At 41.7% G+C, this 27905-nt stretch overlaps 1 protein-coding gene across 1 annotated transcript; it reads left to right on the top strand.

Moving 5' to 3' along the window:
- Positions 1-3220: 3220 nt before the first annotated feature.
- ADGRF5 (adhesion G protein-coupled receptor F5) lies at positions 3221-26470 on the top strand. The gene is made up of 21 exons (XM_035560136.1): positions 3221-3308; positions 4606-4735; positions 6507-6567; positions 7137-7307; positions 8564-8731; positions 9644-9771; positions 10246-10304; positions 10939-11081; positions 11579-11791; positions 13640-13873; positions 14614-14778; positions 14898-15116; positions 15413-15631; positions 15712-15864; positions 17427-17614; positions 18635-18808; positions 19653-21017; positions 21594-21635; positions 21737-21796; positions 24883-24967; positions 26101-26470. The coding sequence occupies exons 2-21, from the start codon at positions 4631-4633 to the stop codon at positions 26175-26177; spliced, it is 4029 nt and encodes a 1342-aa protein (XP_035416029.1). The 5' UTR covers positions 3221-3308; positions 4606-4630; the 3' UTR covers positions 26178-26470.
- The last annotated feature ends 1435 nt before the right edge of the window (positions 26471-27905 follow it).

Raw genomic sequence — 27905 nt, 5'->3', positions numbered from 1 at the left:
ATGTGGCCTCTGTTTTCAGTTTGTTCAGATTCCTGAACCAGTTTGGGTGGGGATTAAACCAGATCAGTGTCACTTGTCAGAGGGAATTTGCAGCCACATACCATGATAGCCTCAGAACCTTCCATAAACTGGCTGCAGGGCAAACTTTACTAAACCCACTTTGCTTCTTGGTTACCACCAAGGGCAACTCAAACTATGCCCATGCTGCAGTTACAGCCATCCCTCCTGTTCCCCTGAAACAGCCAGTTTCAGTAAGCAACTTAACCCTCTTGCAGCTGTTGGACCAGCCCTCATGCCACAACCCCTTAGTTTGGGAAGAAATGTAGAAGTGGAAAAGGGATGGCACCTCAACAGGCACCTTACCGACTTGTTTTGCTTGCATTTCCCTTATATGTTGTGGCCATGAGAGGCCTTTATGGCTTGACTTAGTTGCCTTCCTTGGAGACTTACGCACTTTTGGGATGCCCAAATACATCCTGCATGGCCTTCAGCTGCTGCATGACCCTGGAGATCCTGGGGCACATCTGCCTCCCCCATGTGGCTATTGTTTCTCCTGGGCTTCTTACGAGAAGTCAAGACCTCCACAGGGAACATTTCCAGCGTTGGGGGAACAGGAAACCTCTCCATGGACTTTGCTGCTGAATAAACCACTTGCTAAAAAAGTTCCCCACAACACACGGTTGGACTGACGTCCCCTCTTTGTGCAGGGAGTTCCTGGATCTCGATTGTCTTCAAGGTAGCAACGTAGATAACACTGCAGAGTTTCCCCTGGTTTCTGGGAATCTCCTGCTTCTTCCCCACCATCCATAGTAGTTGTAATCGTGCAGCTTCTCCGAGGGCATCAGTGCACATCCCTAGTGCCTGCCAGGTCCAGCCTGACACAGGGAGCATGCTGCCAGCTCGGGCAGGGAAAAACTTTAGTTTTGTTCTATGTTGTTCAAATCAAAGTCCACAAACACTTTGCCACAGCTGCAAAGCATGTTTTTACTGCTTTTGGTCATCAACACCCTCTTTTTTTCTTAGAACAAAGCAGGTTAGTAACAGCCATGGAACAAGTTAGTCCCCTTGACAAAGTAATCTGCAGATAAGATGCTGACGGACTGAGATCAGTGCAGGGGGAAATAATGCATGCTACATTATGAATGGTACCAGGAAATTTCTCCTCTTGAAATGCCTTGTGGTTTTTCATCAGCAGAACCTCTGGTCAGCCTCACACTTGAAAATCAAGCCCAGGCTCTAGAGGCAACATGCTTTCTGGGTGGCAGTAACAAGTTCAGGTAATTATACTTGTTCCTGTGTCTCAGTTTCCCTTTGAGGGAGGTCAAAATAATCTGGGCTGTAGCAGCAAGATGAGGATGTTTAAGATGGATCTAATTAGAAGACTGCTTTGAATCACCTATAAAGGTAAACCCTACTGTATTGCTGTCTATCATCTTTATTTTCTAAGATATTTGGGATGGTAACTGTTGTGCTGGGTGGATTTGCAAGAGAGGGTGTAATTATTCTGCAATGTTTATGAAACACAGAAAGTTAGAGAAGTAAAAAGGAGGTCATGCAGATCACCTGTGTCCTGGTTGAAGGGAGACTTTGCTGGTCACCTCTAGGAATCTTCTGCATTTTAGAGCTGGCTTTAGACAACATTTTTCAGCCTGAATGCTACAGAAAAGAAGGAATTTGGTAGCAAACCTGGGCTGCTTTAACTCACCAGGGCTTTTTGAACTGAAGACACTTGTTGCCTTCCAGGACATAGCTTGTATGCCTAATGGTGAACCTGTCCACATAGCTTCTGTTTTTCTAACTATAATATATAGATAATAGAGAAATTGCTCACTGACAATTTATACCAATTCCTTTTTCAGCAAGAAATTAAATGAACAATGGTGACAGCCACATTACACGAGAAGGGCATTACTATTTTTCCCCATTTGCAATTAGATATTTCTTTGATAGTTTTCTGGCTTTCTAGCCATTGGTTTGGGATTTTTGGACTTTTAACTGGTGATTGAAGCTTGAATAGCAGCATGGTTCTTATTTACATAAGTTTCCATATATATAGTTTATTGTGCATACAATTAATAGGGTACTTAGTCTCACCTACATGGTTGCACAAAGGGTGCATTCTAAAATAGAGGCTGACCCGCAACATTTGAATAGGAATGCAAGTTTGCAAACTGTGGAAAGATGCATGCAAAACAGTAGCAGATGCTGTTTAACCTCCTCATAAACTTTGTTTTTAATTACCTTTTTTTCCTTGTTATTGTCTGTTTTATCGACCAGTTATCACTGAAGTACAATTTCATTGTACTCATTAAGCTAATGTACCTTATGCTGTGAGTGTATGCTGCATATACAAAAGTATTGGAAACCTTGGTTTTGTTAGTGTTTCTATTATAAAGTCATGTCATAATCTCAAGGACTTGTGTCACAGCTGATAGCTTGGCAATGTTTCCATCTTGGTCTTGAGGTCAGCTAGAGGCATGGAAGTCTTGATGTTGTCACCAGTGGATGCTGTCTTCAAAATTGCAAAATAGCCTCTTTTGTAGAATTCTGGATGTACTGATGGAGTTGCTCAGGAAACCGAGGAGACACCTATTTTTCCCCCCCCTTTTTTTTCCAGTTCTGATAGACATTCATCCATTGGAGAAAAAAAAAAAAAAGCATGTGACAATGGTTTTTTATGGATTTGGCAAGGAGGAGATATTCTGGACCAGTGAGATGTCTCACTTTCTGGTTATTTCTATATAAGAGCAGCTGCTCTGGGTCAGCTCAAATGTCTAGCATGGTTTTCTGCTGTTTCCTCAGACCCCATTCTTTAGTGGTAGTAGTCAGTTCAGAGACCATGACAGAATACATAATGTCAGGATCATTTCTTTCTACCTTACACTTACCAGTGCTGAATTTCACCTCCCCATTATACGACGCAGTCACTCTGTACCCTGAGGTCCCCATGCAGATCTTCATGGGCAGACTTTGCTTATGTTTGTCTCATCACTTAAAGTGATTGTATCAATTGTATCACAGTGTTGTATCAATAATTGCTGCCTTTTCCATGTCAATTGAAAACAGAGGGTAAGACACAGGCTTACACACACCTGCCTGTGGAGCTCTGGCATTCTCTCTATTGGGAAAGCAAATCCTTTCTTCCTAATTTTTGTCTCCTCTCTTTTAACCAGGGGAAGTCTCACTGCAGATGAATCTCTCTAAGAACCTTCTTCAGTGAGAAACTCCATCAAATGCCTGCAGGAAACCCAGGTCAGTGACGTCAAGTATATTGCTGGGATCATTGCTGTCCTCTATTCATTCACAAGGTGAGACTGCGGATCATGTTCATATTATGATTGTATGTCATGGAGTCTTCTGAGAAGGAAAATCACAGTGAAGCACCCTTCTACTTGGGAGCACCAGCTCTGATATGTGATGTGGCAGCAGTAGGCAGCCACTGCCAATGTTTATAATCAGCTCGGGAGGTGTTGATTTTTCTGCTTTCACCTGGCTTCACCATCTTTTAAATCCTGAGACCCTAGCTGGTTTATGTGAACAGCCTTTTCAATACAAAAACAAAACAAAACAACATCAAAAACCACATAATTTTACAAAAGCTCATGATATTAATCAAGGTAGTGTTATTAATCAAGTTAATGTTACCCACTCACATTGCCATTCAGTACTCTTAAGAGACTTTCCTCAGTGCTTTCCTTTCTTACAATGATTTTCAGTCTGCTTGGGTTCTGCCTCTTCCCACAGCTCCCCACTGGCTGTTAATTCTGGAGCTATGGGAAATGCTTTGTCAGGGAGAGTCGGAAAGGGCATATTCATAGCAAAACACAATTTTAAAAATATTCTTCAGCTCCCTTTCCCTATTCCCTCTAGTTACAGGAAATGTGTTGGTGCCTGCTATAAGGGTTTGTGCATGTTTTGCCTCTCCCTTTAAGTTTCATCATCCAATATACTGCATGACTAAATTGTCTTAGGTATTAATGATCTGGAAAAGGTTGTTTTGCTGGGTTCTGATTTCAGGCACCACATTGTATTCTGGTGTGACAGTATGCTTGTTCTCCATGTTATTTACTTGTTAACATCAGTGTAATTAATGGAAATGTATACTAAAAACTCAAGTTACACGGACTTTTTCCAGGAGCATTTTTCCCCTGCAACAGGCAGACCCTCACATACAGCAACCGTACTGGATATTCCTTCATGTTCTGGCTGTGAGTTTGCCAGGTACCACTGAGAGAAATATTTGAAGAGCCAAAGTCAGGTTGTCTCGGGGCAGATGAATTTCTAACACTTCACTTGTCCCTGTGAGGAATTTGGTTAAGACTCTGCTTTTTCCAAGCCATTTCTTTCTCTCTGCATTTTGAGTAAGTATAGGTGACAAGAAACAAACAAACAAACAAACAAACAAAAAGATATATGAGAGCAATAGTCTAGTGACAGCGGCAGCAAAACGATTACAGATCTTATTCTGTGCTCTGTCTTAGATGGAGTAAGCAGGCAGTGTGCTGAAAAAGCCCCAAAATACCATTTTTTGTAGAGCATGCTGGTACTTCTCCTGTGTGAGTCAGCTGAAAATCCCCTGATTCTTTTGCTTTGTTTTCCTCCCAGGCTGTACAGCAAAGTTGATGACAAAATGCCATCCCTGCTTACTGCAGCTCTCCACTGCCTGTTTCTACTGGTCACAGCATGTTGCCATACATCACAGGCCTCAAACTTTGACCCAATCACCCAATATGTAGTGAGTATCCTACCCCAGGCCCATCGGTTTTCATTTGGTTTCTGCTTGTAGCTGCCATCATTCTCCTTCACACCCACAAAACCTTAAAGGAAGTCATTACAAGGTCAGGTGGGGAAACTGAACCCAGGGAACCTCTCCAGTGTGTAAAATGGATGGAAAATCCAGGAACTGGGCTCTTCTTGCTTTCCAGTCTTAAAGCTGCCCCCGAAAGATCTGAGCAACACTTCTGGTCTCTCTCTTGTGTTGGTGTACAAGGGATTTAGATTTCTGCCCCCTGGGCTAAGCCTAGGTACCAGCAATGTGGGTGCTGCTCCTGGATAGGGTTCTAGGCAGCCTGGAAGCATCATGTTGACACAACTAGTTCAGGCACAGAGGTTCTTACAGGTAAGTGGCACGACTTGTATTTAGATGTTGCACTTCTCAGGCTTCACTTCAGTTTCCCAGATTTTCCATAGTCTTCCTCACATACCTCTTTTGCCCCATCAATTACCTGAAATATGGAAATCTGTTTTGTGCTTTGTCCTGTGTACACGTGCGGTAACAGATTCTGCACAGAGTCCCTAATATAGAGGGCAAAAGAGGAACAGAAAACAAAGGGATTGACCAAATGGGAGTTAATATAGTCTGTTGAAGAAAACTAGTCTAAAAATCATCAACTCTTGATCAATGATAATTGTTATTACAACAGAAAATGCTTTGTCTTCTACATTCTAAATCCTATCAAGCCAAAACAGATTCTAACTTTAGTGTTCAGCCTCTAACATCATAGGGACATTAGCTCTGATGGACTGACCAGAATTCAACCTGCTTTTTTGAGCAAGTTGAGAAAAGGCAAAGAGAGGTGAAGATGAACGTGGAAGCTCTTTATATTGCTACTATCCCCTCCCTTGGCAAAACAAGACAAAGCTTGTTGCAGAAGCCCTGTCTGCCCTACGGCGGATTAATAGTGACCAAGTATCTTGTTTGCTCTGTTTCTTCTAACTGTTTCCAGCTCAGAGCACTTGGGCATTTTTATGAGCAACATAAATAAAGAGCAACACCTTATTATTTTTTAGCATCATTGAGCCGTGCTACACCCTGCAAATGAGTCATTATTTACTGGTGTGAAATATGTGAAGTATCTAACAGCAGGGTGCCTAACAGCCCTGCAGTTGTTTGGGAGAGTAATTAAAAAGGGAAACCACTGAGCCCAAACATGGAGGAAGACACAGATTGCAGTGGGCTTTCTGTAAGGTCTGACTGTGGTGAAAGGCAATGCCTCTGGCATCACAAAACTGCCAGCACACCTTGGGATATTCACTGCCAGCACAACCGCGATACGCAGCCCAGCTCTAATCACACACCAGATGGTTCCTTGATGTGAAAGGATGACTCAAGAACTGCCAAGCTATTCACCCTTTCTGTAAATAAAGATTTCAGTAGGGCTTAAGAAACTGAGAAAGCTGCAAATTTCCTGCGTACATCTTGGCTCGTTCTTTAGCTTTTCTTGATAACAGCAGTGCCAATGTATTTTTAAGGCAAGATTAAAAAAATAAGTAGGTCTGCATCTCGCTTGGCCGCACCCTGCATGAACCCAGTCATACTGAAATTGTGTCACCACGTCCCTATTCAACTGTGTTACCCATGACTTTTTGACCTGACACCTGAGCTGGAGCAGGGACATTTCTAAATGCTAAAGCTTCACTTCAGCTTTATATATATATATATATATATACACATATATATATATATTATTTTTTTTTCACAGAGCTTCACTCTGTTTTTTCCACAGATTGACAGTGAGCTGGGAGGGGAAAGTGTCCACTCAGAGCTGCAAAGGCAGAAGCCAAATGGTATGTGCATATAGGTGTGGTAATGGAGTATGTTTCTGGTAAGCCAAGGGTGAAATCACTACTGGGGACAGGTGCTGAACTGTATGCAGTAAGGGGAGGTAGTAAAGACACAAACAAAAGAAGTGGAAAATTCTGTCTGGTCATAGCTTGAAATAAATGAGCCCAGGTTCTATGCAAGATGAAATTCAAGGTGTAGAAAAAAAAAAAAAAAAAAATAAAGCCTCTTAGCAGGACAGGTCACAAGATAATCCTGTGTGGCTTCAGTTCATCGTTGACAACCTATCTGCCTGCTGACTCAAGGGAGAGGAGGGATGAGACAGCTTTTCTCTGTATATATTATACCATTTATATTGGCTTCGTATTGCTGTGAGATCAAAGAAATCTGACTTTTGTCAGACAAGCAGGAGATAAAACTCATGCAGGATATATGCTGAGTAGGAAGTTTCCCCAAACAGAATGCCACACTATGCTACTATTGCAGCAAAGAGTCTAAATGCCAAACTAGAAGCCACTGATTTATAATTTGCCCTCACGCACAGCTTTGCAGTCTCATGCTATTTCTCTTTCAGTGCTGTTTTTCTACCATCCGCCTCTGGAGTACACCGTTGACATTGAAATAATTCTTATGAATCCAGATTTCTTCTCGCTAGTCGCACAGTATTACAAATGCCATAATCTTCAAATTTCAACAAATATTTCAGGTCTAGAAATGAGCATTTCAAGCATCAACGTTACCGCAGGTGGGTTGGTAGTTTATTTTTCTATTCTGGCTGACATGCTTGTTTGCCAGCATGTGGTCTCTCCCAGTTTTAATATCTATCACACTTAGAAACCAGCAAAACTGTCTCTGTTGCCCACTGAAACACCCAGTGAGCCCAAAACTCTAGCACACGACACTATGTTTTGTTATCTGCATCCCACCACTCCTCTTTACATAATGTTGGCATTAGGATTAGCCCTGAATGCTTTTCTTTTGCTAAGGAAGGGACAGAGCCAAAGGAAGCCTGAGCCAAAGAATTCTGCTCCAGTTTGTATAACAAGCAGTCTGAGTTACTTTCAAGTTTCAGGAAGCTGTGACAAAGGTTATCAGACTGTTTACTTCCCTCTGACTGGCATTCGGAGTGTAAATCACTGTAAGAGGCTCCTCTGACCCTGCTAGAGGCAGGCTGTGTGAGCCGCAGTCTTTTACAGATATAACTCACTAAATGTATTCTTACAGGGCAAAATATCAGACAGGTTTTATTACCTGATTTGTGGCTGTGAAGCGTCATGTCCAAGTGACTAATACAGCAGAGGATATATGAACACACCAAGCATTTACAACATCAAAGGAGGAGGTTTTGTACCTTCTTTTCACTGACACAAGAAGCAGTGAAAGGAAGCGTTCTCAAAGCAACAGAAAAACTGATCTTTCAAAGCTTGAGGGTCGCATGCGATGTGTGAAAATCGCTTTGTTAATAACTTGCTCTGCTTTGGCAATAATGTTGCCCTCTCTTATGCAGCATCTGTCAGGATACAGTCAGAATGACACAGCATCTCACTAGCCACCGGGCCTATGGACAAGCATTACATAGATTTGAAGGATGTTTTAAATGATTTAAATTAGATTTAAATGTCTATACATTTGCTTTAAGTCCAGGTACTATAGAAGTATCCAGTCTTAAGATTATCATAGGACCTTGGACAATATGCCAGCTCAATTTTTTGGATCAAGTCTCACACTTCTATTCAATTACTTAAAAATAATTTATCAGACTCATTGTTGGACCGGTCTGGTTCCCATTTCTGGTTAGTCAGCTAAGATTGTTGCAGTAAGATTTGCAAGGCCTCAGATCATCATCCTTACATCATTCAATTGAACTCACAAGAAAGGCAACATTTATTTGAGACCACTAGCATAAAGATACAGCAGGGTAAATACATATCATGCAATGCCTTATGCCATTACATGTCGATACATTTACCACTCTTACAGTATTTCTCTGTCTGACACTAGTTTGTCCGCCCAGTGGTGAGAACGTGAGCTGTTGTTATTGTGAAGATGGAGCGTACAATGACTCGAAAGCCTGCCCTCCTGTCACCCTACCATCCAAACAGTCCTGTGGCTATATCAAGGATATGCCCTTCTACAGGATCCACTGTGAGCCTGAGCCTTACATTGGAGGTAAGGAGAAATAATGCTGAACCTCAGCATTGTACAACCCATGTGGTGCTTAGAAGCTGGTATAGTGTTAAAGGTGTGATAAAGCAGCACCTCATCTGGCTAACGCACTGCCTATGCATGTGGAAAGTCTGTAGAGATGCTCTGGATCTCACTTCTCTCTGTGATGTGGGGCCATCCTGATGCAAGTACTTGCAGATGCTTAGTGCCATGCTGGAGCCCCAGCTCCTGCAATCCTTCACATGCCTCTTGGGGAACTTCAGTTTCCACTGAGCAAAGACAGTTTCACCTCCTCAGATTTTCAACAGAGGAATTCACAAATGTGACCAAAGTGTGTCATATATCTTCCTCCACTGCATGGTATGGGCATGTCCTTAAGCAGACCCAGCTTAGAAAGTTGCAGTAGCTTTCTAAGCATTTTATTTTCACTTCTTCCTGTTCATGGATCTTCACTCAGAATATCACCTTCCCACAGTCATCAAGGATTTTTTCCATTAATTTCAGTGAAGCACAGGAGGAGACTCATCAAAATGTAATCTTTGCTATGTATAAGTTAAGTATCTAGTCAAAGTCATTCATATAAACTCCTTCTATAACTGGAGCAATGTAGTGATTCAATCACTGTAGGAAAACTATCACCTTTTGAATATATCACCTTCTGGTGACAGGCTACAGACTAAGTGAGTCTACAGCTTTGCATTAACTGGAGAGGGACTCTAGATATTCAGCAGATTCCAAACATCTAAATTAGATACAGAAAGTTAAGATAATCTTAAATTTCCTATCATACAGACAAGTCTTGGCAAGCAGTAAGATTTAGGCTTAGGGTTCAGTTAAAAGACAAAGCTAAGAAAATACTTTGTAATTGTTGCTTTTGATTATTTTCTGCATTTACTTTTACGCTTTTCCTTACAGACCCACATCGTACGGGAGAGCCTGTTGATATTCATATGTCAGTCACACTTGACAAAGTCTTTTCTGAAAATCTCAGGAATTCTTCTTCAGAATTATACAAAAAATACAAAGATGACTTTGAAAAAGCGGTAATGACTTTAGTTTTCCATCCATGAGGGTACAAAGTCCTCTAAGAAATACAGTATTTACCCTAAGTCTTAGCATCTTATTTGTAACTATCACTGCCTCAGTGCAGCGCTGTGAAGTAAGCGGGACCGGTAGCTACAACAGGGGCCAAAGCTCACCTCCCCTGAAAAGCAATGACAAAATTTCCTCTCATTTTAATATGCAGGAGGACAGAGAAGTATTTAGAAACCATTTGCATCAAAAGCATGAAAAAAAAATCACATTATTGGTCCCTGGTTAAATCCACACAAGTGCATACAGAATGAAACCATCAACACAAATTTATCCCAGTGACAGTAGGAAGAGCACCAGGCCCATCCTGTCAGATATTCTGTATGCTATTCCTCATATCAATGTTGAAAGGAGAGCTCCCTATTTTAAGCATGCTAGAGTGATATACTGAGGGCTCATGCCATATAATATGTTTTTCTTTACAGTTTCTTCAGAGCTACGCATGCTTATCAGGCTTTCTATCAGTAACAGTAACTGGTTTCATGTAAGTAAGCAATTTAATTTTTTTTCTGGAAGATAAAAATCTTTCTGTCTGATCTCCATGAGGAGATACAGGTCAGCAAAAGCTACATTCACTTCGATTAGAACCCATGCGCAGTATGCACATATTAAATGGTAGTGTAATACCTGCACAGGAAAGCCCAACTACTAGCATGAAAACAGGACTGTGGGTAAAATTCAATATTGTGCAAAAGTCCAAGAAACATAGTAATTCTCAAGATGGGTCAAATCCTCTTTGAATTCCACCCAAAAGGGGGAAAGTGTTCAAATAAACCTATCAGCATCTCCCAAACCATCAGGAAAATGAATTAGTAAGTTGATTCCGGATTGGACCTGGATAAAAGAGATATTACTTAGGTCCACACAAATTTAAATGCCTTTTAGGTTTTCCAGTTTAAATTAGGACAGCAGACCAAGGAGATGTCACATAAATGTGTTTGTGCTTTGGGAAAAGCTGTCAACCTTCTTGTATGCCAGAGCAAATCCCGAGTCATAATAGGAGCCTTCATGGGTTTCACACCTTCCAAGCCATGCAAGATGGGTCTCACAACATGGAAATACACTAGTATGCAAGGCTGATAATTTATGCTGCTTCTCTCATTCTGCTATTTGTTCAGGCCTGGAAGTGTCTCTGTGAACTACGAAGTAAAAGCAAGAGCAGTGACCTTCAGTGAGATAGACAATTCCAACAAACTTATACCAAAATTTCTAGATCCATTGTACCATCTAATACCCAGCTCCTTCACAACAGAAATAACTAGTAAGTTTAAAGCTCTCTCAGTATTTCCTTTCAACCTTTTTTTTTTGTGGTATTGCTAGCCTAAACCATGTAACCACCTTATATTGCTGATTTTTCAATACCGGACCTTCAAAAACTACATACTTCTCTGTCTGTTTCTTTTCCTCCTGTGCCACCAAAGCTTTGGACTTCCATGAGATGGCCTTGCACACACTACAAGGACTACTCAGAGGGCTACTTTAACCTGTTTGCTTCTCCTCCCAGTTTTTCTACACAAAAAGCAGAAGTGGTGATAACATTTCTGGCTGTCTGCATAAAATCTTCTGGGGTCTTTGGCTGACAAAGACAGTAGAAGAATACGTTGTGGGAAAATGTCATATCTAGTATCAGAGATGGTGCCCTGCAACTGATGCTGAGTGTGTATTAGTTGCAAAGCACCTAGGATTCCCACAAGATGAAAGACACCATATAGATGTTGACATGACAATAATGCAGAACATTGCTCTTTGTCTTCACAGATCAGACAAACTCCACTGTAAGTCCTGCGGACATTTTTGAAGGGGATACAGTAACACTGATGTGTGAGATAAATGCGGAGTCTGGGAATGCGAGCTGGTATCACTTCAATCAGACCATCTCACAAAGCTCCCGGCATTTCCTGAAGAAAGAATTTACAACTGGAATATCAAGATCAACTCTTAAGATTACCAACATTACAACGGAGGATTCTGGTATGATTTTCTATCATTAAAACAGCAAATGCAGATCTCTAGTGCGGCTAATTCTACAAAAAACAGATGAATGCAGTTACTGCATTTCCCTAGAGTAAACATGAAAAATACACTGTCCCTCATAATTTTCCTGTTTTGAGTTTTGGTTGGTTTTCCGTAACTAACTACCTACTGACTGGCAATGCCAGTAAGGTGTAAAAAGGCTGAAGTGACTGTATAGGCCTGGATATTCCCAGTGTCAGGCTTCACTGTCATATCACAGGAGTGGTTACACAGATGTGAAGCCTTCTCCTCCTTTGCATGTGGTAACTGAGGTTGTGGTTGAATTTATTCCTTGAAGGTCCTCATCCTCTTTGCAAACATAAGCTAACTAATATGAGTTTGGAGTTACAGGTTTTCATGTGTCCATGTTTAGAGCTTTTTGAAAATCAAAAAAAAAAAAAAAGGTTAAGTTGGTGGCATTGTGCTAGGGATAGTTGCTGGAGAAATTTTCATGTATTATCAGAGATTTGACTCAAGCTCCCACTCAGTTCATCTTTTTGGGTCATAAATTCTACTTTCAACTTCAGAAAGGGTAGCCTTTGGCCACATCTTTGGGCACACATACGGGAGATAGGAGCTGTGGGCTCCAAATGGCCTTGGGCTAAGGACGCCCTGAACCTTGGCGCCTCCATTCCTATTAAAGTGGTCTACTCAGTAGGCTATCCCAATGGGAAGGGGTACCCATGTACCTAAAATACAGAGGAAATCTGGGGCTGTGATAGCCCACTTCAAAAGGAAGCCTGGATGCATCCAGGAGACAAGTGCCTAAGAAAGAGGTGATTCTCCCATTATATTTAGCATTGGTGCAGCCTCACCTTGACTACTGCATGCAGTTCTGGGCTCCACAACATAAAAAGGATGTTAAGGTCCTTGAATGCATCCAGAGGAGGGCAATGAAGCTGGTAAAAGGGCTGGAAGGCATGTCCTGTGAGGAAAGGCTGAGGGCATGTGGCTTGTCCAGTCTGGAGAAGAGGAGGCTGAGAGGCGGCCTCAGTGCTCTCTGCAGCCTCCTGAGGAGGGGAATGGAGAGGGAGGTGCCAGCCTCTGCTCCCTGGCTGGGATTTAAGAAAAATTTCTTTCCTGTGAGGGAGGTCAAAGACTGGAACAGGCTTTGTGGTTCAGGCTTTGTGGTCAACAGGTGGTTGATGCCCCATGGCTGTCAGTGCTCAACAGGCATTTAGACAACACCATCAGTAATAGGTTTTAACTTGGGCAGCCCTGAAGTGGTCAGGCAGCTGGACTTGATGATCTTTGTAGGCCCCTGCCACAAGAACTATTCCATTCTAGTCTAGTCTGGTCCAAAGTGGCCAATAAATAGTCAGCTCTATTTGGCAATACCTTCTGAGAAGCATAGATGCCCACGCTCAGATTACCAGATGCTGTAGAGTCCACCTTGGGCACCAAAATCTCGCCCATTCTGTGTAGGAACATTTTGCAGTCAATCTGTGTTCTTACATATGACGTATTGCTGATACCTGGACTCTGGGCAATACTCAGATCACCAAGCACCAGCTCAGCTAGATTTTAAGGACCTCAGTCCCAGAGCCCTGTTCTCTTCTCAAGTGCCCATCGATACTGAAGCTGCCTAGTCTGAATACATTTGGCACCAGGAGACTGCAGAGAACCTCCTATAGAGAGATTGTAGATGACCTCAGGGCACATTTTGATAAGCAAAGGGAAGAGCCACTGCAGAGCTGGGACACGTGAAAACTAGATGTAAAGTAGCTCTCAGTTCATAACTCCAAATGTAGCGGAAACAACGGCAAAATGTGTTCTCAATGCTAAAATATTGTCTATGCTTTACAGGTTCCTATACGTGTGTTTTCTCAAACATCAGTGACCATTACAAGCTGATATACAAAGACACGCAAGACATCACAGTATCTTCACTAAGCATCACTTCATACTCAAACGACACAAAAATTAGCTGCAACAGTCCTGACATTCAAGCAAGAAGTACCTTGCTGTTCTGTTGTTTACACATATACTCAACATCAATTAGGAGTGACTGGAAGTTAAATGGAACAAGCGTTGCTACAGGTAAGATTAACAAAATACTGTCTTTCACCTGCTAGGTTTGTTTGTTCTTCAGAGAACTCCCCCTGCTGGCAGCAGGTACCCCAAAGGCCAAGTCCAACATGAATACAGGGTATGCTCCAAAGTGGGTGCCAGGTAACAAGCAGTGGGATTCTGGGTGTCTCCATGCAGTGCGCAGACATTGATGCTCATAACTGTGCCATCTTGGTTGGAAACAGCTGCCTAGGCCAGCATCACACTGACTTTTTCCAAAATGCTTACTTCTGCATTCTCCGTCAGCTGTGCTTTCAAAGACAGTGGTGAAATCCTTGCCTGCTGTAAGGAGCTGTTTTGCCCTTGATTCCCTGTGGTTAGGCTTTCCCAAAGTAACTTTCTTCCTGATTTACTTACCGTATTTCCTAGATGTCGCAGATAATGAGGCCAGGCTGAACCAGAATAGCCTTAATTTTGGCTTATCCTGAGGTTTCCTAGCAATGTTGTGGCTCTTGGTTAGATAACTTTTGGTGTAGGTGCCCAGCACAGTGCTGAGAGCAAGGCTTCAGGCCTTTGGAGACCATGGTGAGTGTTGCCAGAGTAAAGGATGTGAGTGGACTTCAGCACTGATGAGTTAAAAGTTCCACACTGTGAAAGGCTGCATACAAACCTACAAGGTTTTCCTTAGCTAGTGTGACTGCTTGTGATTTTCAGAGCCTAGGTGTCCTTGGACATCCACAGCCCTTCAAAGAACATTTATTTGTCTCCAGGAGTCTCCACTGCCAAAAATAACTGCACTGAATATGAGCTCAACATCACTGAATCACTATGCCCACCTGAGAAGTTGGGTACAGTGATGACATATACGTGTGAGTTCCTGAGTGGACATGGTGCCAGGACCAGTCAAAACATCAGAGTGACATACTTACGAACAGGTAAAAGTCAGGTAGCATGTAAGAGACCATCGGTGGCCTGTGTGGCACATGCCATTTGCAAACAAATGATTGTAACAAGCGACCCTCAGTAACATGGCATTTATCTTGTGTTGTCTCAGACTATGTAATAATATCTTCGAGTGTAAACACATCAGTTTCTGAGGGAAAGGAATTCAACCTAACGTGCAAAGGTGATGTGAGCAATTATGACAGCATTATTTGGGAAATCCAGTCTGGAGATAAAATACAAACAGTAGAATGCGCTTCGTGCATCAGAACCAACAAATCCATAGCCACATCTGTGCTCTCAGTGAATCTTGCCACTCAGGACTGGAATGGTGAGTGAACATGGTTTGTATTGGCTACAAAGGCAACAAAATCTCTGCACCAGACCATTTACAGTATCTCTAGCCCAGCAAATCACTAAGATGCCTGACCATGGGTAATTAAATATATATATATATATACATGTATATATATATATAAATGTAAAAGAGTTAAAATTAAAGCTGCTGGAGGACAGCAAGACAATGCTGCCAGCGCTGTACGTGTTCATTAACAGGGCTCAGGATCACGCAAAAGCTGAGGAGCACTTCTGTTGACTGGGAAATATTTTTTGTGTCACTGCTTTCAGGCACCTACATCTGCACTTTCTCCAAGAAGTCTTCGAACACTTCTGCCAATGTGACTGTCAATGTTATTCCCTTGCCTCTGAAGCAGAACATCTGGTTAGACCCCATTAAAACATCTATAAGGTGCAAAATTGTACAACACTTCAACTGCTGCATAAGCGCTAACACCATAGAAGATTATAACGTTACATTTGTGGCTCGCGAAGAAGAATTTGAAACTGGTAAGAATAAGATAAGCTTGCAGAATCACTAGCTGATTGGCCTAAAATCTGTGTTAACCTGTCTTAAACTTTCCATGCAGAAAAGAAAGAACATGGAAATTTCTTGTGCTACTCGTACAATCACAACGAAACAGAATGCACAAAACGAGAAAATCTAAAGGTATATTACAGGTTTGTTAACAGCATGAAACAGGAGGTCAAGAGTGAAAACATACAACTGAAGCTGATACCTGGTAAGAAAAAAGTCACTGTTTAAAGCTGGTAAAAGGAAATCCTGGTATCTTTGTTAAACCAGATGCCATGAGTTTTACCACTGGTGACACCTAACAGGAACAGTTTTTGTTAGCCAAGAATTTTTTTCTCCTTTTTGACAGGAAATTTTGGAATGTAGAGGAAAATACAAATTTTGCTGGCATTTTAAAAGCTAAAAAATCCAAAATGTTTTGTCTTCACTTATTTGACAATGGTCCCAGCATGTTCCCAGGCAGTTATAGTTCAGCCATCTTCTGTCCCTACCTCCCTCTGATGTAGCCTGCACCACCAAGCTTCATCTTCTGTGTTGCAGTACGGTCATGCAGCTCCCAACCAGCACCAGTGATTGAGCAAGGGTAAAAGATCACATTGCCTCAGGAAGAAGTCATTTAACTCAGGAGGTCAGCTTGGGGGACAGCATATCTGCTTTAGCACAAGAATGACAGCCTCCATGAGGTATTGCAGAGACCAGGGCACACCAAGCTTCCGAGTCAGCTCTGCGGGAAGTACTGCATGATTAGAATTGAACATGGCTAAATCCAATTTTGATGCTTTGTTCTGGCCAGAGTTTGGCTATTTCAGCTCCTTATCATTAATTGGTAAGAAAGAAATGTTAGACACCCCCATACTACAGAAATTTTATTTCTTCTACAGTAGTGGTGCCCAACGTTGAATCACCATATCTGGCTGGATTTCACTCTCTTAGGCAATAAATATGTAGACGCTCTATTTGCTTTCATTGGCAGCTACTGTGCCCAGTCAAAGCCAATTAGCAGACACATTGTTCATCAAAAATGTGCTAAGGCCACACTATCAAAGCTTTAATGAATTTCTAGTTCGTGCTACAGCAGAACGAATGGAGTCCCTTAACAGAATAAACTCACCCTCAGGCTAGAGATGGTCACAGATGTGCAGAGCATTTACAAAGTGGTCAATATAGTCCCAACTCCAACCCTGTCACGCAATGTAATCTAATGGACAAATCCTAAAACTTTAGGCATTGGTCTGGTGATTGGATTCAGTACTCAAAAACAAGGGGCTTTATCTAATTTTCTTTTTCATTTCATGAATCCAAAAACCTGGCTTGAGAATTTAAAATCTGGTGTTCTTTTCACCAGGTTTTGCCTCCTGCTTTTATTTGAGTTGTAAAAGCTTTTGAGTCTGAAGCATCTTGTCACTAGTCCCAGACAGAATCAGCAAGCACTAAGGTACCTATAAATGAGGAACCGGTGTACAAGATCCCAATAAAAGTTTCCTAACTCTCAAAAAAGATTCTGCTTAGGCCTTGGAAGAATATTTGAAGATATAAATTAATATTTCTGTATTATTCTTATTACAGAGAGCAGTAAAGTCTTGGAAGTTTTGGGGGGAAAAAAAAACAACTTTCCAAGACATATACCCAACGTAAGGTCATAATTAACGAAGAGAGCAAGCTGAAATCCTAACTAATACAAAGAATTTTGAACTTCAATAGGTCACAGGTCTGATGAGAGGTAAATTATTCATCTCCATGCTTCTCAGTGTCTTTTTCTTGATACAGAAGACAAAACTTCCTGCTCAGAAAACAATGTTTTTGGAGAGGAAGAGGACACATTAATAAAGCCATGCCCTTTGTTAAATAATACTTTTATCCGAGGCAATGAAATTTACAAGTGCTACAAAAAATCATGGAAGCTGGAAAGGAATAACTGCGTGTCTGAACAAATAAACAGCCTGCTGATTAGAGCGGAGGTAACGTGTATGAGTTTTTCTGAGGCTGGGGAGAGGGGTTAGCTCTAGAGAGCAGATAGTTTTTGTTATTACTTAACCTGCCGGAAGTATTAAATGCCGGAAGTATTCAAAATACAAGTATTTAATTAAAACTGTATTTTAGAAAGTATAAAGAATGATTGGCTAAATCTACACAGGCCAGGCCCCTTTCTCCGTCCCAGCAGACATGTGGCACTGCATGGCCAACAGCCATACACATGAACACGATCCTCAGACAAGGTGGTCTTATCCACAGCGTCCTGCGGTAGCACTCCCTGGCCTTGGCTGTTCCCTGACCCATGTTCAGGCACGGCCACGGTGGACGCTGGTGGGCACAAACCCAAAAATTGCCACAGAGCACACTAACAATGAGGCCGTACGGGCAACTGTGGGCTGCTGCCCCATCCCCAGCCCAGTCCCAGTTTAGCACATCATAGAATCACAGAATCGCAGAATGGTTTGGATTGGAAGGGACCTTAAAGATCATCTAATTCCAACCCCCAGACATGGGCAGGGACACCTCCTGCTAGGCCACAGCCCCTCAGCCACCACACTTCTCAGATAGGTGCTGGGTCCTGGTTTTCAGGCTAGGTGTCCTATCATAGTGCTCTTTGCTTCTACAGATCATCCAGAGTCACCCTTCTCTCAGTGAGGTTAGATAAGAACTTTTATCATTCTTTTTAGTAAATTAGAGCAAGGTCCCAAGCAGAGGTACAGTGACTCAATAATAACGTATTTTCTCAACCTGCTAGATTATTCCCTCACAGGGCTTGGGTCCACGCCAACTATTTTGTCCCAGAAATTTCCAGGAGCAGTCTGGGAGTTAGCACAGACAAGAGATCATGCTCACTAGGCAGTTAGGATACCGTAACAGAGTTTAACAGTATGGCTAGAATGACTCTGGTTCTGTTTATTTTATTAGTATAGGTGTAGCCATTATGAAGGAGGATCAAGCTCCAGGCAAATTGCATACATATGATGCACTGTTATCTTCTGTTCCAGTCCTTGGTCAACAGTCCTGTGGCAAAAACAGACCTACCCATCTTTCTTCAGCAACTCCTGAACGAGACAGAACTCCAACAAAATGTCAATTCTTCTGCAAACCTAGCTGCAATTGTTAACATCCTGCATAACATCTCTGCCATCCCAGCAGATGCAAGCAAGTCCATTATCAAGGTAAGGTTTTATTTTAAGGCTTACCAATACTTATCAAGCCCTTCAGTCTCTTTTGTCAAAGAAGGTGATATTCTCCCTGAAGAACTTTCACAGTTAGTTAGTTTCAGGAACAGGAGGGAATTGAGGGAAGGAGGTGAAACAACCTCAAAGATGAAATGACAGCAAAGATACAGACGAGTTTATGAAGAGTCACAGTGATGAAGACTAGGAGCTAATGCATGAAAGAGAGAGTGCTGTACGCTTAGCAACTAGAAATGTTCTAGGCACCCTTAAATGTCTCTAGTATTCAAAGTTAGAGGAAAGGCCAAGGAATGACGGAGCAGAAGCAGGAGCAGAAAAAATTGAAGGGTTGAAATACAGATAGGGAGAGTAAATTCCAGGTGCCATGATGAAGCAAGGAATATCAGTTGGATGTTACAACAAATGAATGGCAAAACATATTGTAGGACTGCTTGGAAGCCTTGGTTGTCAGGTATAGAGGAACAGCACTGCTCTTCTGAGAGCAGAAATGTACAAAGGGACTTGATGTTTTCTAGCTGAAGAACAATAAATGAGACAGAGAGAAAAATCAAAAATAGCACAAAGGTTGAGGCCTAGCAAAAAGGCTGGAAAAGAAAAAATATTGATATGTAAAGAAAAGCCAAGCCAAGCAAAATCTACTTTGGAAGCCTTGACTTGAAAGCAGGATATGCAGAGGATTAATAACTAAAGGTTTCATATGGACTGAGCAAAAGAAGAAAATGTTTGGCCATTTCAAAAGGCAATTCTAGAATGATGCAGAAATCATCAGAAGTAACAATTTGTATGGGATTTCAGTTACAACATTTTTCTTCTGTTTTTACAGGCCTTCTTCTCTACAGTGGACAATATTGTTAATGGTTCCAAAATGGAACTTTGGGCAGACCTGAATAATGAGAACGCACCCAGCAGTTCTCTTTTACTGAATTCAGTAGAAAGATTTTCTGAGAATCTCCAGCCAGTTAATAATACCTTTCCTAATGTCAGCACTAAAACCCTTGAGCTACAAGGTATGGTTGTCACAGAAAACAGGCACGCATACTATAATAAGGACTTCAACCAAGTAGGAAACCTCAGTGCTAATGTGCTAATTGAGAAACCTATGACTCTACCCCCAAATTCGACCATTGTCAGTGTGGCCTGCTCAGCAATTGGACAGATTTTGCCTAAGAATCATAGCACATACGTGAATAGCTTAGTGGTAATAACAACTCTGAGCTGCAAGAGACCACAGAATTTCTATATTAATATGACCTTTCAAAAAGCAAACCCGTCTCTAACGATGCCGAAATGTGTCTTTTGGAACTTCAGCCTCAATGAAAACAGAGGAAAGTGGGATGATTATGGTTGCATACTGACAGAGGAAAAAGGCAACATCACTTGCTCCTGCAATCACTTGACATCATTCTCCATTTTGATGTCACCTTTAAAACTGCCTGCCAGTCTTGTTGCAGATTATATTACCCACATTGGCCTGGCCATTTCAATCGTGAGTTTAGTGGTCTGCATTATAATTGAATCCTTAGTTTGGAAAAATATAACAAACAACACAACATCCTACATGCGCCACATCTGTATACTCAACATAGCTACGTCACTCCTAGTTGCTGACATTTGGTTCATTGTCAGTGCTTCCATCAGGGAGCAAAACACACAGAAAGAAAGAGAGATTTGTATTGTGGCCACCTTCTTCATCCATCTATTCTACCTGTGTGGCTTATTCTGGATGCTCAGCCTTGGCCTCATTCTTTTCTACAGATTGGTCTTCATCTTCCATAACACAAGTAAGACCATCCAGAAAGTAGTGGCATTCTGTCTGGGATATGGGTGCCCCTTTGTCTTTGCAGTTATTACAATTGCTGTCACACTGCCACAGAACAATTACACCAGAAAGAATCTCTGCTGGCTCAACTGGTATGACAGCAAAGCTGTCTTAGCCTTTATCATACCTGCCCTGGCTATTGTGGCCATGAATTTGTTCATCACCGGAGTTGTTATAATAAAAATACTGAGGCCAAACATTGGGGACAAGACCAATAAGCAGGAGAGAAAGACTTTGTTTCAAATCGGCAAAAGTCTGGCCATCTTGACACCGCTGTTAGGCCTCACCTGGGGATTTGGTATTGCCACCATCATCAAAAACAGCCACGAAGCTTTCCACATCCTCTTTGCTCTGCTCAATGCTTTGCAGGTGAGTTACACATACGCATGGTTTTGTTTCGTCTGTGACCATTTAACATGCAGTGACATTCTTGCAGTGCTGTGTTATGAGAAATAAAAACAGTTTGGGAAAGCTCAAGTTTGCCTTGTATGTCCTTAATTCCAAAGGGCTCTTGGGAAACCCATTGCAGGAATTCAGAAGCATCTCTTATTCTAAGTTGCCTTAACAGACGTGCCTTATAGATAAATCTGGCATAGACATAACTTCTAATTTTGGCAGTAGCTCTGGGGAGAACTTCTATCCTGAAGATTAGGAAAATAGCCCTCTTATTTTCAAGCGGGCAAGCTTCAGCATGTCTGCTCTCATTTACAGTGCAACTGGAGGCATCACATCATGCTCTTGCAGGTTCAAGTAATGAGGGAGTATAAACTGCCTGTAAATCAACAGAACCAGCTGAGCAGTACTAATATGAAAGAGAGGAACTGACTAAAATCCATGGTTGAGGATTTTCAGTCGGAGTTCAGAGTTTAAATAGACAGTATGGACAATGTTTGTGATACTGCAATTGAAAGGCTGGTGTTAAACATGTAATTTTCTGTCTCCCAGGGATTTTTCATTTTGGTGTTTGGGACCCTCTGGGACAAGAAGGTAAGAATTCAAACTATTTTTTATATTGTGTGACAGATATTGTTGGAATTTGAACACAATTGCTGTATTTACTAATTAATTTTTCTGTCTTGAACAAATAGATAACAGAAGCCCTGCTGAAGAGGAATTCTCTGTCCAGATGGAGTTCACAGCAAACAAAGGTTAGATGCTTGACCTAAGAGCATATTTCAACATTACTGTTGAATAGTCTAACATTCTCCAAGTGTCTTTTAAGTCTAATACACTTTATGTTCTGAATTTACTAGAATTGGTCAGAGAAAGAGAAGAAATTAACAACACAAATATGAATATAACCCTATTTTCAAAGTTCTTTATTTCACCTATAATAATTGATCAAAAATTAGAAGGAGCTTGGTGGAGATTTGAGATAGAGCAGTATATAAAAACATACTGAATTCCATAAGAAATAAACCACAAAATGTACTAAAACTTTAAGTTATAAAACAGGAAAATTCAGTGGCATCATTATTTATTCACAACCTAAGATAAACACAAAAGGAACTTCTTGAGGCAGGTGCCCTTCAGCTATAAGTAGGAACGGATGCAGATGTTGCCACCTGAACTTCTAAAAGAGGTGATAGGTAAACCCACACTTTATGCTGAGGACAAAAAATGGGAGAAAGAAACAATCTTTTGTCAAAATTGCGTCTATGTGCAACAAACAATCAGATTTCAATGAGCTAAAATTGCACAGAAATGAACACGGTTCTGTAACCAAGTGGCCTGGACACTCTCCTAGAAGAGGAAAGACTTGGGTCCCAAACCCAGCAAATTTTTGCATTTAATCCAAAACATTCACTGGCTAAAAAAGAGAAGTAGTGTTGCAAATAGGGAATGGAAAGCTCCTGTACGGCTGCTCTAGTCTCTGCAGATACTTTCTCTGGACCACTGTCTCTCACATTCCTCCCTGCATAGAAACAGAGCTCGAATGGAGGGACTGGAAATGCCTCTGCTCAGGATAGGCATTCATATTGAATGGGGAGACCAGTTCCACCCCTATCTTTAAAACAAAAGAAAGGTTTGCACAGTGCCTCTGGAAAATGCCTGCTGAGTAAGCAGCCTTCAGATTATTACCCACTCCTGCTCTGTCGTGTGCATATCAATGATGTCACATCAAGAAGTCTGAGGTCTATCAAAAGATGGGAAGATAGCTAAAGGACTCAGGATCACAGATTGTGTTTTCCTCAATCCTTCCAGTAATGGGGAGAGATATGGAAAGAAACAGGTGAGTCCAGGTCTTCGATGGCTCCAGGACTGGTGCCTCTGACAGAGTTTTGGGTTTTATAACCATGGAAGAGTCTTTAAGACAAGAGGTCTGCTGCAGCCTGATGGGATCCAACTGTCTCGATGGCGAAAAAATTTCTTGTCTCACAACCTGGCAAGACAGATTGAAAAAGCTTTAAACGAGGATCAGTGGGGAAGAGGATACGATTAGAAACAGGTTAAGCCAAGGGATGGTACGGCACCATCGGAGGGTGGCAAGGCAAATGTGAACATCTACATCTGAAACGTTTGTATACCAACACGCGCAGTATGAGGAACGAATGGGACAAACTGTAAGCTTTGGTCCTTTCCCAGAGCTATAATATCATCAGTATTAGTGAGACTTGGTGGAATGAGTCCCACAAATGGAGTGCTGAGATGGAGGGCTATCAGCTCTTCAGGAGGGTTAAGCAGGGCAGGCGAGGTGGTGTTGCATTGCATGTAAGGGAGAAATTAGATTGTACAGTTCTTGCAGTTAGTAGTGATGGAGTAGAGAGCCTATGGGTGAGGATTAAGGGGATGGATAGCAAATCAGACGTCTTTGTGGGTGTCTACTATTGACTGCCCACCTAGGACAACAGCATGGATGGGTTATTCTATAGGCAGCTAGGAGAAATCTTGGAATCGGTTGCTCTCCTTATGGGAGAATGTAATTTCTCAGGCATAAACTGAGAATATCATACTGCCACGACATCTGGCACATCAAGGCATCTTGTCATGTCATGATAAGACATGAAAGATGCAGTTTCTACCCAACATTTTTTTCATTTAGGATCCCCAGAATAATCCACCTAGCTTTTTTTAAACTAGTACTCCAAGTATTCCAGTGTTTTCTGCAGGATTATCTCAGGGAATTCACAGATAGGAGCATCTCCTAATGCATTTTTAAGGTGTTACTCCTTGTCTCTGCCTTGAAAATGACATCTGCTGGATGTGGTGCTGTTCCAGCTGTGGGAAAACTTCCTTTTTTGTAGGAAGCTGGTAGGAAAGAAGGAATAACTTGTATAACTGTCATGAAGGATGGCAGTTGCTTCATTCCCTAATGGACATATCCAGCAGAATAAAGTAGAAAGAACAAGTTGTTAAGCCTTAAGTTGTTAAACCTCAGCTCTGAATTCCTTTGAAACGAAATCTCTCAGGGCAGACACTTCCACCTCAAGCTGACACTGTAGAAGCTGCCCCAGGCAGTGGGAGTTGGCCTATTCCCTTGGCAGTTCTGCTGAAAAGGAATAAATAAAACACGATCAAAGTCTTTGATCAAATGTTTTAGATGTGATTAATTTACCTTCTTTCTCTACCATTTTATTATGTAGGTGACAAGGCACAAAATTGCCTAATTTCCCCCACCATAAACAGTCAGACTGAACAGAGAAAGACATGTTTTCTGTACTTTTTTTTTTTTTTTTAACATAACCTCTTGCAGGAACGCCATTAAATTCTCAAACTATGCAAGATCCGAAAAAGAAACTGCTTTCAGCAGTAAAATCTCACTTTCTTCCTTCACAACTGGACTGTACAGAGCTGTATTCCAACGCCCTCTAGTGTGCAGAGTTAAATTTGCCTTTGATTATCTCAGCAGCTTTCAATGGCCATCCCCAAGTACATAAATCTTAGCTTTACTGGCTACCTTAATGTATATACTCCCTAGGGTAAGGGACCGGAACGCTGTACTGTTTGACATGGACAGACTCTGGAGCTTAAGCCATGTTCCCTGGCCAACTGTTAAAGACAGCCTGTTACTTTTTGTGTTGTTTATTTTTTTAAAGTTCCTATAAATCTCCTTCACTGCCATCATAAACATGCAAATGGGTGAACTCAATGCAAAACAGACATCTAACCTGTCCCCTGCCTGTACTACTGAACGGCTTTTAATTGTGGCCTTGTTCTTCCCTCATTACAGCTACAAAGAATGTTCTAGGCTTTTAACAAAAAAAAAAAAACAAACACAATTTCTTTCTCACAGTCAACCTCCCTGATCTTGGTGACACCAATGTTCTCTATGGGCTACCCACTTTCAAGAACCTTCAACAACTTATGTGGCAAAACAGGTATGCGATAATAGATCTCTCCTACTGAACTACTAATAAGGTTTTGCCTGAGTTCCTACTCCCTGGGTCTGTCAGTCCCAATATCTATCAATCCATCCACCCATCCGTAGATGGTATTTCATCTTCTAGTACAAAGGAACTGTAATAACACAAGTCATTGGAATCACTAGCATAATTGCTCATGATTGTAGCGTAATGCTAGCAGCATAACTGTCTAACACAAAAACATGAATTAGATGGTGGCATGTTTCACCAGTTCTAAATATATATATATATTATATAATTTTAGCGTAATTATATCACGATGCAGTGCTCCTCAGCTAAGTGTTCATGTACTCCTCACCACCTTGGACCTTGGAATTTTATCTCTTCGAAGGTTCCCCGGCAGCCATTCTATGGATGTCACCATTTCAGTTATGATTTTATTTTGCAAGAAGAATTGCTGAAAATGTACATAACTTTATTCCTGAATGGGTGACCTTTGAATCCAACCATTGCTCAGAGGAGATGGTGACATTCGGTTAAAGTGGGATTTAAAGGAAGTTAATGTAAACAAGCAGCTGTTTTTTAAGGGTCTGGTAATAGCCAGATACAGGAACAAGAAGTTAATCTCCAACTCTGCTACAGTGCAGTAAACTGACATCCTCACACTAACCAGATACAGAAGCCTCCCACCACAAAAATGACGTGTCTACAGCTGTCTCCCATGCTGCTGCCACCTACAGCTCCTGTATTATTAGCACTGTGCCATGACCTCTCTTTCATGCTCTCCTTCAGGGCTCTCTGCACCTGGGTCTTACTTTAGAGCCTTGTGGTTGCAGGAGGGAGGGAGATGGGATTCATTTCGGGAACATACGTTCTAGATGTACCCCAGTGCTTAAGGAGGACCACTAAGTCCCTCCACTTGTGTGAGCAGTAGTAATTTTACTGCTCTGTGGCACGATGTTCAGGCTGCCATATTGTGGATGTGTCACCAAGCACACTGACTTCTGTGGTCACCAGCATTGCCGTAATCCAGAAATAGAAGCCAGTATGCTGGGTCATCAGGAAAGGTCTAACTGTCCTCACTCTGCAGTGCCAACATATCTCACACTGTCTGTCCTTCTGTCTAATCACTATGCTTTGTTTTGCAGGAAAATACACAGTATCTTCTTCAGAGCCATCCAGCTCTTCTGAAAACACTTCCAAGTCATATTCTTTGCTTAACTGAGGCACTGCAAATGCTAAACCATTTAACTGTGAAAGGAACTCTGCCCTTTCCAAGACACACACAAAAAGCGTCTGTGAGTTGTCAAGCAGTGGACTGCTTCCCATTGACTATACTGTGCCTTGGTGCATTCTTCTGGAATAATCCTTTCCAGTTAACATGTAAGGCAGGGAAGCTTTCTGAGGTGGAATTTTACAGCGACTGCCAATACCAGAAGAAATGACGAGACGTTTGAAGCTTGGAAGGATTAGAAGGCCTTCAAGTGCTGGTAAAGACATTGAAGAATCCTTGGCCTTGAAGAGGGTGCTTAGCACTGTGCAGTACTGAGCCATGAATCGCAGTGCTACACACAGCCGTTGTCCAGTGGTTTTTGCATTTCTCCTACCAAATCTCTGAATGATTCCAAAACCCTGCGTAGATAAACAAGTACCCCATAGCTTCTCAGCTACCCTCCTATTACGGTCTGGAAAGCTATTGGGTATAATGCTCTCTGATTTCTATTTAAGATTTCCTGGAGCCAAAGATTCAAAACTGAGAAGGCCTATTTCAGATCTTCACTTCTGACTCATAAAAAATGAAGACTGTGATGATTCCTGTGTGATTTTCTTTCAGATGGAATGTGCTCAAAGTTCTATGTGGCACTTTTTAAAGAAAAGAAAGCTTTATATCTGTAACTATAATTGTCTTTCCCTAGATGTGATGTGGTAAGAAAGAGAGGGTTGCTGCCCTCTGCCACAGAGGGTGATGCAATTATTAAGTGTTATGTATGCAAGGAGTCTCTTTTATAAAGTCTGTACTTTTGGGTCTCCTTCCAGAGGAGAATCACACTCGGAGGGCTCAGAGCCAATTCTGCAATGAATATAAACCAGCATGTGCCATGTAGAATGAAAGGTTTTATATAAATTATTGCTTTAATACTACATTTGTGGAATCAGTTATTTACAAGCCTGTACGCCTTTAAAGGCAGGACTCTTATTTCAAGTCGAGGACTATAAAATAGCCTGCAAAGTATTTGTAGTACACACAAATATCACAAAAGTTACTGTAAAATACGACAGAGTCATAAAGACATAAATGTGAGGCCTATATCAAGTATGACAGTCAGGTGGTACAGCCCCATATGACCTATTTGGCTCATGGGGAACCAGGCCCATGTTTACTGGTGGTGAACTCATTCCCAGGCCATTGGAATTGATCAGGATGGGAAACTTGTTGCCTACTGTTACAGACGTGTTATGGGCTGCTACAGGCAGGTGGTGAGGAATGAAGACAGCAAACAAGCATCAGTCAAGTGTATTACTTATACCAAAAGCAGTTTTTCATTTGAAGATGTTAGTTATTAACACTAAAACTAGAACGTAGTTAGAGACTAAAAGATATTTGAAAATCCAGAATCTCTTTGAAATGTATGGCCAATGGAAACTTGAAAGTCAGACCTCTGCACGTTTTTCCAAGCAAAATTTGCCTTTGGACAGCCATTCGGTCTAAGCCACTCTGGAAGTAGCTTGTACAGTGCTGATCTGCTGCAGAAGCCATCCCCTCTCAGTGAGTCAATCAGCTTCTCATAAATTGCAAAATACAAGTCCCTGTAGACAGTACAGTCCCACCACACCTTATTTCTGCTGATGTTTCACCCCTGAGATTTCATCACATATCCCAAATTAGTCAAGCCTGGGTCTAGACTGTATGTGAATGAAAAATCAGGATGTGATGCTGAGCTGTGTGGCAATG

Source organism: Cygnus atratus, chromosome 3 (genome assembly GCF_013377495.2).
Source record: "Cygnus atratus isolate AKBS03 ecotype Queensland, Australia chromosome 3, CAtr_DNAZoo_HiC_assembly, whole genome shotgun sequence".
Lineage (NCBI taxonomy): Eukaryota > Metazoa > Chordata > Aves > Anseriformes > Anatidae > Cygnus > Cygnus atratus.
This window is presented reverse-complemented; position numbering and strand designations above follow the sequence as displayed.